The following is a 12500-nucleotide window of genomic DNA, read 5'->3' on the forward strand; positions in this document are numbered from 1 at the left end:
TCCAGATAGCTTTGTGCCGTGTGTGTAGATGGTGCATGTCGCCACCATGGCTCAGGGGCCCACTTCTTATAAATAACCAACTAAACAAAGGCCCCAGCATGGAAATGAGCCTGTCAGGCAGCCTAAGGAAATTACAGATCTCTACCTGCTTCAAATTAGCAAAGAAATTACCCATTGTTCCTACACTAAAATGTTATGTATTAATTTCATGTACAATTTTGAATAGATAAAGATCAGATACTAAATATTCCATATTTGTTTCCTCACATCCAGAATATTTTTTCTTTCTTTTTTTTATTTGCATGCATCCTGCAAATATGCCCGACTTGTGTTGTGAGCTTGTTTTCTGTCTCTCTAAAATGAGATTAAAATATATCAAAGACATTAGCATGTTTAATTACAAGCCTGCAGCAATTCCTTTGTGCATGTATGTGTGTTTTCTGTGTAATGACAGCTTGTTGAATGTCTCAGACGATTTGTCAAATGTGACAGGGGCCATGCTCATATTTATCTCTCATTAGAACACAAGCTGGAGATGGGAGAGAAAGGAGGGCTAGTCATTAAAAAACACAAACTACAAGACAGCTGCTGCTTAACAGCCTTTCTCCTCCACTCTCCCTCTCCATCTGACTATGCCTCTCGCCCTCTCACTCCTTCTCAGTCTCTCTCTCTCTTTCTCTCTCCCTCTTTTCATCCCTCCGGCTAGATCTGGGCCTGCTGAGTGCTTCAGTGGGAGTTTGGGGTTCAGAGTGTGTTGCTGTAATGTTATCAGGTGACCGGGGGTCAGCCTAATGCGTAACCTCAGAGCAGTAGGCCAGTAAATCATGCTGGCCGGCCCTCCCTGGCCCGTTTTGGCCAGCTCTCCCTCCTAGATTTACTGCTCCGTAACCTTAGCCAGTCTGCCAGGGTTCAGGACAGCTAAATTGAATACTAAATCCAAGCTGCCGCCACCCAGCCTGCTCCCTCTTAATTGACAACCCCCCCACCACCGCACACTCTGCTCTATGTTTGTGGGCTTTTTTTTTTTCTCGAAATGAAATGTCAAGAATGGAATCTAATTGTTTTGCAGCTTGTAAAAGAAAGAAAAAAGAGAAAAAAGATTGCCAAAGGTATGGTGCGATTATTTTGAAAGCCCGCTCCAAGATGTACTTGATTTCATATAAAGTCATAGTTGGACCGATATAAGGATTCAATGATATGCTTGTTTGTGTGAAAATCTCATTTGCTTGGTTCAGTTTGCACAAAATGTCTCACCCTTTCCGACACAAAAGGACAGATTTTAAAATAGATCAACGGGAAAAGCATTAGCTATGATGGTATAGTCAGGCCTCCTGCCTTTTGAGGAACAATTTGGGACAGAAATATCCTGAGGTATTTAGGGCTATGGGCTCCTCTCTCCCCCTCTATCATTTTTCTTGTTCTTCCCTCTGTTTTTCTACATTTCTCTGTCTCCCCCACCATTGCTCTCTACTTCTCTCCATTTGAGCGCCCACTTGCGTGTATATAAGCGTGTGTATACGCAGCTCCCTAAACACCATTGACAGTTGCAAATAAAGATGGGTGGTGAGTGTGCCGCTCTCTCCCCCTGCAATGCAAAAGGGGTTGAGTGTCATAAATCACCTTTTGATTTATCTAATCAAGCAAGGTCCTGCTGCATGCAGACATTTGTCATTGGTGGTGGTGGAGGGGGATGGGGGGGTCTGGTTTATTCTGCCCCTCCGCTTCACTGAGCTGCAGCTGGTGGAGCCCACCTAAGAATGAAGGGATGGAGGGAAGGTAGGAAGGGAGGGGAAAGAACCGGGAGGAGGAGGAGGAGGAAAAAAGACACAGTCATTAAGTGTGGGGTGCAGACTGCGAGACAAAGGAAAATGAGAAGAGAGTCTCCTGCTCCTGTCTTGTTCTCAATCCTGCTCTCTTCCATTATTTCTCTCTAATTATTTTAGCTGTCCATGCACTATTGAGGGCAAGACTGGAGCTAAAATCTACAGGCAGAGGGATATTTTGATTTTCTCTCATGAATTTATAGATAGTGTGGCTTGTGCTAGCCATTGTACTTATTTGTATTACAGGTGATTATATCCTTGGAGGACACTCTACAATTTTGAATGCAATCTATGCTTCAAAACAACTTTATTATTCACTGGCAGGGCTTGCCATTTAAAGCTCCTAAGTGGTCATAAAGAGAACTGCACTCTCAACATTCAAGGTTAACCAACTGTTTTTCTTTGCACGAGTGTCATAAGTGTTGATGAAAGCGCTAGGTTGGAGATGAATCTAAACCAGAAGGACAGATCTTCACATTGCACGCGCTCGCACACTCGCACACAAACACGCGCACACACCACACAAACATGCATTTACATTCAATATGACAGTAATCAATGGTGATCTGTGGGCTCTTTCCCCCGCTGGATTGTAAATGTTTTTGCAGCCCCTTGTCCGACAATCGGCTCATCTCCGTTCGCGGGGATGTAATTTAGTTGCAAATTGACTGGAAGACGGAGGCAAAAATTGAAAGTTGAAATTAGAAATGGTCATAATAAATATGGGAGGCGGGACAGAGGCTGCGGAAAGGTCAGGTGATATGACGGTTTCTTCCAGGCTGGACCGGTCTGACCAAGAAGGCCTGTCATGAAGCACATAATGCACACACATACATGCACACAGACACACACACAAGCCCTGCAGGGGCCATCACAAGCAGTGGAAGACGAGATTACCTCGCTATTCTGAGCTGCAGAGCAATTCTCGGATGTTCTTGGAAATTCACATTGTGCCCTTGTGTTTTTTTCTCTCCTCTCTCTCTCTTTCTTCCTTTCTTCCTCCCTCCCTCTCTCTCTTGTCACTTTCCTTGACAGGCCAATATTTCAGGCTCGAGATATAGGGGATTACAAATAAAATAAGTGGAACGCCTACTTAATGCAACAGAATTAAAATGCATGAACGGGCCGGAGGAATTGATATGCGCCCAATACAAACACGAGCCACAGAATAATATGAAATACAAAATGTTTTTTTTCAACCCCCTCTCCATGTATCAGTGCTTTGATTTCCCTTTTTTTTCCATTTGTGCATCTAGCGTGAAGCGTTGATTCGCAAGAGTGAGGCTCACATATTGCCTTGAGTGACCAGACGCGGGAGGGGAGGCAAGACGGGGGTTGGAGGGGGGCTGATGGCTTAGGGAGAGAGGGAGAGAGGGAGTGAAGGAGGGAGGGAGAGTTGCTGTGTCTTTGTGTTGTGCCGAGTGGGTAAATTGCAGTGGCAGAGTATAGCAGGGCCTGCATGGCCTGTATCTCAGGATGAGGCTAATGAAAGATTTATCAGCGGCTGCAGCATTTACTAAATACAACCAGAGGCTGATCTCTCCACATTGAGCCCCGCTGTTAACGTCACACACGCTTACATGCACACATACAAATAGACACACACAAGCAGTGCAGCTACTGTACCACCAGCCGTGACCAACCCCCGAAAATTTAGCATCTTGTACAGACAGAGAAGTTGTTGAGGCAGCTAGAGAAACCTATATGAACTAATGAAGTGTATAATATTACCATAACATTTAATGCATGTCGTGCTGTGATAATGAGCCTGCCTGAGTTTTCTCCATTTCACATGTCCTCAGGGCAGGAACACGTCACTGTATATGAATGTGAATAACAGTCCAATCCTGTATCCATGCTTATGTTGTCTTGGTGTCAAATCATTTTTTAAATCAGCACCTTTTTTTCCATGAATATTAGTTTGGTTGACTTGTTTGTGCTATTCACTCCACTATATATGTATCAATAGTCATTTGACCATGTTGTGATCTAACACTGCCACAAAATGTCAGACATTTCAATTTATTCCTCAGTTGTGTCAAGTTTATATACCTGATATGTTCTAGATTACCATTTCCATTTCACATGCAGTATGTATGTGTGATGTATGGGACACTATATATCAATGTGACACGGGGGGCCCTTTTACTCTCTTTCAGCTGTTTAATATGTCAATCTGCTCCAGTGCTTATTCCATGAACCTCCATTTGAAAAATAAATCTATTATATAGCCATTAATCATTCTGTGATTTTGTAACTTTGTTGAATTTTTAAATTCAGTTAAATTTGAAGCCTTTTGTTCTGAGCTTAGATGTATTTAGAATACATCTAAGCTTTACACAAATGCAGACATACGAGCTGTAAACATAAATAATAACCGATTAGTCAATGAAAAACATCCATTTTTAATGCTTTACATCCTGTCTCTGTCTCCTCTTCTCTCTCTATAACCGGCCAGGAGTGACTGCCACATCCAAAGAGGTTACCGGACCGAATGCTACGGTTAAACATTCCCTCCTGCCAGATCGACAAATTGAAAGTCCACCTAAAAGGCCAAAGTCTGCTGAGGGGAAGACCTCTGCCAATGAGCAGGTAAATGTTTGTAGGATATCAAAAGGAAACTGCCAACTGTGCAATCTTGAAAGTGTTTCTCCTGTAGTTCCTAGCAACTCAAAAAGGATGTGTTGTAGCTGATCAGTAAAGTGTTAGAGATGCACTGAGGGCGACCAATGCAGTGCCCTTTAAATGTTTTCACCTTTCCAAAGAAAATGCATCTGTAGGTAATGGAACTTTGCGTGCATCTGCTTAGACTAAAAATCTAGCAATTCATATTCCAAATAAATTGTTACATGTTATGTGCAGAAAGCTAATAGCTAATGAGGCAGGTTCTCCTTCATGAGCACTAATGAAATCTAACCTTCCCTGTCACTGTGGGATGAGTTAATGGTAAGATACTTATGAACTGTAAGAAGCAGAAATGCTAAGCTAAGCATTTAGCAATTGCTGGCGCCAGCTTTCTATCAAAGGGTTAAACGCAGCCCACCATTCCCTCCCTGACAGAGCTTTTTAGCATCAAGCACAGTAGGCCAGTCTTTGTGTTCTTAAGTGGAATACCTGCACTAGCCTTAGGCCCCCACCCTGCTTCTTCCCCCCTTTTTGCATCTCTTTAAATTATATGTGTTTTTAAATTAGATTATGAAGTATTAGCTCGTCTGGTTCTGGGCCCTGCAAGGCGGGAGGACTTAGTCATTTCAGAAATGGATTCTATTAAGACAGGTGGTGGGGAGGCAGCTATGTTCAGAGTACTCCCTGTAATGAGGGCAAGGCGTAGCTTGGGAGAGTACACACCTTTGTCATCTGTAATACCCTGATTAGAAATTCTGGCCAATCGTGTTTTCTGCTAATAAAATTGCATGAGTTGAGAGAGTTAAGTGAATTACATGAAACATGGCTGATCTACATTTTCTGTGTTAAGGTGGGCATGGGGGTTGGTGGGGAGATGTGAATGTGGTGGGATGAGGAGAGTGGGCAGTAAAGAATGGGAAAGCCCTATGAAAATTAAATTTGATTTTTCAGATATACAGTTATTTTCAACCCTAACGGTGTAGGGAGCATGGGTATTGCATGTCTTGATCAAACCCTTGTTTGTTTTTAGAAAGTGATGTCTGGCCAAGCAGACTAATGGTTTGTTTTGCTAGAATGACACCCACTAAAGAGCACATGTTGTGTTAAAAGTAATTCCTGCTTTTGGATTTATTTACATTGCACAGGACAATCTTATTCTTGGATATCATTTCATTATTTCTCCAATCCCAACCAGATACTTAATATCCCATCTTTTTTTTTTTCTTTAGGTTCAGCAGTGTCCGTATTGCAACTATAGCAGCAAAGATGCCAACCGTATGCAGCTCCATGTGATGTCCCAGCATTCCATGCAGCCAGTGATCCGCTGCCCACTGTGCCAGGATGTCCTGAGCAACAAGATTCACCTGCAGCTGCATCTCACCCACCTTCACAGCGTGGCTCCAGACTGCGTGGAAAAGTTGATTCTGACTGTATGTATGACTAAGATTTGTGTGTCTGTGTGTGCGTGTTTGTATCAGCAAAAATGTGTTTCTTCATATTCTTTTAAAAAGAAAAAAGTTTCCAAATGTTAAAGTAAATAGTGACACTTGGCAGTTTCAATCAATAAAAGAAGGTTAGTTGTGATTGCTGAATATTATAACCCGCAGTTAATGTTGCTTGATACATACAAGCTTATTTGACTGACTTGAATGTTTGTGAAGTGTTTTTAGACACCTAGAAAACTTTTTGTGTTTAAATACTCGTTTTAATAAGTGAACGTGCAGTGAAAAATGGAAATCATTTTCTCATAATGGTCCAGTCCTCATCTTGTCTCCTGTGTAGTTTAGCGCAAGGTCTTACTGTAAGATTCCCATAAAACATTTTCCATTCATTTATTGTACTCCCTTGAGGTACTGCTGTAACTTTGTTGTTGTCCACGGACATGAGCGAATTAACACTTCCTCAACATTTACAAATATTGTACCTACAATCTACCATCTCATATCATTATTTAAAATGATATGCTAATGAATACATTTATTTGGTCTTGATAGGTTGTTGGACCTGACACAGCAACACCAAATAATATACTGCATCCCCAAACTGGACAAGACAAAGGTCTGTCTTTAATGGATTCCTCTACCTCTCTCACTGATGGGTCTGGAAAGTCTCATGGTAAGCAGAATTTAGTACTTAGATTATTTTCTTTCTGTCTTTAATTTGTTGTCCAAGTGATGATAAAGTCAAATTTTAATTTATGAATGTATACTGTGCATGTTTAATCCTTTAGTTTTTGTTTATTTAGTTGGTTGTCATTTGACAGAAAAATAAGAATGAAAAATTAACAATGTATTGGACTTTAAATTGTATTTTCTGCTTTTAGGAAACATCTCAAAGGATGAGGTGACCACTCAAGACAAAAATGAATTGGACCTGCAGAGTGAGGAACTCAAGCCCCCAAAAGAGGCCTCAGAGGCCCCAGGTTGGAAGAGAGCCAGTGGGTTAGGACATGATAGCAAGTCCCCTGATAACCTGCAGGACCATCTCAGTGAGCTCCAAAGGCTCCAGCAGCAACAACAGCAGCTCTCAGTATCTGATCGTCATGTCTACAAATATCGTTGCAACCATTGCAGCCTGGCCTTCAAGACAATGCAGAAGCTTCAGATACATTCCCAGTACCATGCCATCAGAGCAGCCACAATGTGCAGCCTTTGCCAGCGCAGCTTCAGGACATTCCTGGCCCTCAGGAAGCATTTGGAGAATGGACACCCTGAACTTAGTGAAGCTGAGGTACAACAACTCATTGGAAATCTGCCTTTGAATGGAGATATCACTGAGAGTGAGGCCAGGGCCTTGGAGGAAGCTCAGGCCTTTGAACATGACTTGGACAAAGATGATGAAATGGACCAGGAAGAGAAGCCCAGTCCTACAGGAAGTGACAGTAGCTCTCTGCTTGATGAAATGGGAGCAGAACCAAAACGGACCCTACCATTTAGAAAAGGGCCCAACTTTACAATGGAGAAATTTTTGGACCCTTCTCGGCCTTACAAGTGCACAGTATGTAAGGAGTCCTTCACCCAGAAGAACATCCTACTTGTCCACTATAATTCAGTTTCCCACCTGCATAAGTTGAAGAAAGTTCTTCAAGAGGCGTCAAGCCCAGTTCCACAAGAGACAAGCAACAGCATTGACAACAAACCATTTAAATGCAATATTTGTAATGTTGCCTACAGCCAAAGCTCAACACTTGAAATTCACATGAGGTCAGTACTCCACCAGACCAAAGCCAGGACAGCCAAAACTGAAATGAGCAGCAGTAGCACTGGCTCTAGTGGTCCAGTGCCTGCGAAAAGTCCAGCCCCAAGCACACAAGGGAACAACAGCAACTCAGACACTACTAGAAGTGGAACACCCTCTGCTAACAAAGAAAATACTGTGGAACCCAAAGAAGCTATCAGTAGCAACAACACAAAACAAACAACTACTGACCATGCTTCAGCACAGGCAAGCAGCCACCAGTCAGCGCAGTCCTCAGCCCAACTGCAACTGCAACTTCAACATGAACTCCAACAACAGGCTGCCTTCTTCCAGCCTCAGTTCCTTAATCCAGCTTTCTTCCCCCATTTTCCAATGACCCCAGAAACACTGCTGCAATTTCAACAGCCACAGTTCCTCTTCCCCTTCTACATCCCAGGAGCAGAGTTCAACCTTAGCCCAGAACTTGCGCTACACTCAGCAGCAGCTTTTGGAATGCCTGGCCTTACTGGATCATTCCTAGAGGACCTGAAGCAGCAGATGCAACAGCAGCATCAGCTACAGCAGGCTCAGGCCCAGCAACAGGCTCAGCAACAGCAACAAGCCTCCCAGACACAGTCACAAATTCAGCAACAGAAAAACCAGCAACTGCAGAACCAAAAAAACAAAATGGAGTGCAGCACTGTGTCAGTTTCAGAAATTCAGATGTCACGAGAGGCTGAGGACCACCTAGAAAAGCAAGAAAACAAAGCAAAGATGGAAAGTGCAGGTGATGCATTAAGTGATGGAGGAAAAGACAACAAAGACCCTAAAAAGTCAAAGTTCCCAGAGCCATTGATTCCTCCTCCACGTATTGTGTCAGGAGCAAGGGGCAATGCAGCCAAAGCACTGCTAGAAAACTTTGGATTTGAACTGGTCATCCAATACAATGAAAACAGACAAAAAAACCAAAAGAAAAGCAAAGATGGAATTGAACAAGCAGAAATGAACACTGACAAACTTGAGTGTGGGATGTGTGGAAAACTTTTCTCTAATATGCTTATTCTCAAAAGCCACCAGGAACATGTACACAGCCACTTTTTCCCATATGTGGAGCTGGAAAAGTTTGCCCAGCAGTACAGAGAGGCCTATGACAAACTCTATCCAATAAACCCTGCTTCACCTGAGACTCCTCCACCACCTCCACCACCTCCTCCTCCTCCTCCACCACCTCCTGCTCCAGCGCCAGTTACAGCTGCTCAACCTTCTTCGACATCAATGGCCAAGCCCCAAACCCCAGTACCTTCACCAGTTCCTGTTGCCCATCAGACCACACATCAACCCTCTCACCAGGCACCACCAACCCAGCCACCACCCCCTCCTCCACCACCGAGTGCCCCCCCTGCACCTCCCCAAGTGCAGCTCCCTGTTCCTTTGGATTTGCCCCTTTTCCCACCTCTAATGATGCAGTCTGTCCAGCACCCAGGCCTGCCCCCTCAGCTTGCCCTCCAGCTGCCCACTATGGACTCACTTTCCACAGACCTTACACAGCTCTGCCAGCAACAATTAGGTCTTGATCCAAACTTCCTCCGCCAGTCCCAGTTTAAGCGACCTCGCACCCGTATCACAGATGACCAGCTTAAGATCCTCCGCGCCAACTTTGACATCAACAACTCCCCCAATGAAGAGCAAATTCAGGAGATGTCAGAGAAGTCTGGGTTGCCCCAAAAAGTCATAAAGCACTGGTTCCGTAACACTCTCTTCAAAGAGAGGCAGCGGAGTAAAGACTCTCCCTATAATTTTAATATTCCCCCCATTACTACATTGGAAGATATTCGAGTTGAGCCTCAGCTCAATGCACATGAATACTACAGATCTGACTCATCCATGAACAAGAGGTCTTCTAGGACCAGATTCACTGATTACCAGCTGAGGATACTTCAAGATTTCTTTGACACTAATGCCTATCCAAAGGATGATGAGATTGAGCAGCTCTCCACTGTGCTCACCCTGCCAACCCGGGTCATTGTGGTGTGGTTCCAGAATGCCCGCCAGAAAGCTCGCAAGAGCTATGAAAACCAGGCAGATTCCAAAGACAATGAGAAAAAAGAGCTGACCAATGAACGATATGTCAGAACCAGCAACATGCAGTACCAGTGTAAAAAGTGCAACATTGTGTTCCCACGTATCTTTGACCTTATCACTCACCAGAAAAAGCTGTGTTATAAGGATGAAGATGAGGAAGGTATGGATGACACCAATGAGGAATACACAGATTATATTGAGCCTGGTACAGCAAAGAATTTCCAGGTACCTTCAGAGGTACTCAAGCAGTCCCACGGAACTGCCACCAGTTCTGGCTCAAGCTCCCCTGTGATGGCCTCTCCTCGAGCAAGCATGGGGAAATCTTCCCCAAAGCCAGATATTGCCCCTGACGTTGAACCTAAACCTGAGACTGCCTCCTCACCAGTGATCAAGTCACTACCAGAACCCAGACCATCTAAGGCTTGCACACCTCAGCCACCTCCTCAGAAAGCTCCCCAGCCGCAAATATCAAGACCCCATTCGCAGCCACAGGCAGCCACAGTGCCGTCAAGTCCACTCTCCCTGGCCCTTTCCTCTCTCACTAACAGCCTGCCCCACCAGATGCTTCAGTACCAATGTGACCAGTGTAAGATTGCATTCCCAACTGTGGAGCTATGGCAGGAGCACCAGCACATGCATTTCTTGGCTGCCCAAAACCAATTCCTTCACTCTCAATTCCTTGAAAGACCCATTGATATGCCCTATATGATATTTGACCCCAACAACCCCCTAATGGCTAGCCAGTTATTATCTGGAGGTCTCTCCCAAATCCCCTCTCAGGGTAGCTCTGGTTTGTCCTCTGCTGCAGGCTCTGGAGCAATGAAGAGAAAACTGGATGACAAGGATGAAAATGTTAATGATAAAGATGGCGGAAACAGTAGTGAAGAGCAACACAGAGATAAACGTTTGAGAACCACCATCACACCAGAACAACTGGAGATTCTCTATGACAAATACCTACTGGACTCTAACCCTACAAGGAAGATGTTGGACCACATTGCACGAGAGGTTGGCTTGAAAAAGAGAGTTGTGCAAGTTTGGTTCCAAAACACTCGTGCAAGAGAGAGAAAGGGGCAGTTTAGGGCTATAGGGCCCTCCCAGTCCCACAAGAAATGTCCCTTTTGCAGAGCACTGTTCAAGGCTAAATCTGCTCTAGATAGCCACATACGATCTAGACACTGGCACGAGGCTAAGCAGGCAGGGTTTAGCTTACCACCAAGCCCAATGATGAATCAAGACAATGAAAGAGGTGAAAGCCCAAATAAGTATAATTTCTTTGACTACCCACAGCTGCCTACCAAGACTGAGCCAAATGAGTATGAGCTGCCTGCTGCATCCTCAACTCCAGTCAGACCATCCGAGGCACAAGTAAAAAACTTCTTAAGCCCTTCATCCTTAAAAGCTGAAAACTGTGATGAAACTGAAGGGCCTAATATTAATTCAGCAGAAGCCTCGTCTTATGATCTCTGTAAGATGGACTTTGATGAGACATCATCAATTAATACAGCTATTAGCGATGCTACAACTGGAGATGAGGGTAATAACAATGAGGTTGAGAGCTTCACAACCAATGGAGGGGACAAGCTGAGTGATAAGAGTGGCCTGATGTCAAATTCTGATGGTGGCAACGAAAGGGTCCAATTCAGCATGGTGAGCCCTGCCCTCAGCTTCTCTGGAAAAGACCATGACTCTTACTTTAACTCCAGAGATGATGAAATGGATGACAACAATGACAGGAGTGAATCATCAAGCCTAGCTGATCCCAGTTCCCCTAGTCCCTTTGGAACAGGAAACCCTTTCAAGTCCGGGAAAGGCAGCAATTCTGGGGATAGGCCAGGCCACAAACGATTCAGGACACAGATGAGTAACCTGCAACTTAAAGTTCTCAAAGCCTGTTTTAGTGACTACCGCACTCCTACAATGCAAGAGTGTGAGATGCTGGGCAATGAGATTGGACTACCCAAGCGTGTTGTCCAGGTGTGGTTTCAGAATGCCCGTGCTAAAGAAAAGAAATTCAAGATTAACATTGGAAAGCCATTCATGATAAGTCAAGGCTCACCAGAGGGGCCCAGGCCAGAGTGTACTTTGTGTGGTGTAAAGTACACTGCCCGGATGTCCGTCCGGGACCATATCTTCTCCAAACAGCACATCACCAAAGTGCAAGAAACCCTGGGGAACCAGGTAGATAGAGAAAAGGACTACCTAGCACCAACCACTGTCCGTCAGCTCATGGCCCAGCAAGAGCTGGACCGCATGAAGAAAGCTGGTGAAGGACTCAGCCTGCCTAGCCAGCAGCAACAAACTGCAGTGGACAACAATAATGCACTTCATGGCCTCAGCCTACCCTCAGGCTACCCAGGGTTATCTGGCCTTCCGCCAGTGCTACTTCCTGGGGTCAATGGGCCATCATCACTTCCTGTTTTCCCACCCAACACACCTGGTGAGTTAGTATGACAAACAGTGAAAAAAAGTTAAATAGACTAGAAGCTTTATGAACTGAGCTTTATCATGCACTATTTTATTCTACTATACTACTGTTTATTCTGTATCACAGTGGTGTTTGTCAAAAAGTCTTATTTTTTAAAACTATTTTAAAACTAAAAATGATGGGAGTTAGTGCATGCACAATGTTGTCATCAGAGTTGAACTGCTAATTTATAATTCAGAGATTTTTTACAACAAATGTGTCTATATCATGACTTTTCTTTGTGTTTGTTTTTCCCCTTATTGTAGGTTTGGTATATTTATAATATATTGGCAGATGAAATTATCATAAAGCGCATGTGACAGTTT

At 44.1% G+C, this 12500-nt stretch overlaps 1 protein-coding gene across 1 annotated transcript in view; it reads left to right on the forward strand.

Annotated features, from left to right (window-relative positions):
- The window catches only part of zfhx4 (zinc finger homeobox 4), an 82766-nt gene that overhangs the window by 65783 nt on the left and 4483 nt on the right, over nucleotides 1–12500 (forward strand). The window contains exons 8-11 of the mRNA XM_070986108.1: nucleotides 4282–4415; nucleotides 5678–5878; nucleotides 6443–6563; nucleotides 6772–12147. Coding sequence (XP_070842209.1) covers nucleotides 4282–4415; nucleotides 5678–5878; nucleotides 6443–6563; nucleotides 6772–12147 — 5832 coding nt within the window. The remainder of the gene's footprint in view (nucleotides 1–4281; nucleotides 4416–5677; nucleotides 5879–6442; nucleotides 6564–6771; nucleotides 12148–12500) is intronic.

This window comes from Chaetodon trifascialis, chromosome 18 (genome assembly GCF_039877785.1).
Source record: "Chaetodon trifascialis isolate fChaTrf1 chromosome 18, fChaTrf1.hap1, whole genome shotgun sequence".
In the NCBI taxonomy this organism is placed as follows: Eukaryota; Metazoa; Chordata; class Actinopteri; order Chaetodontiformes; family Chaetodontidae; genus Chaetodon; species Chaetodon trifascialis.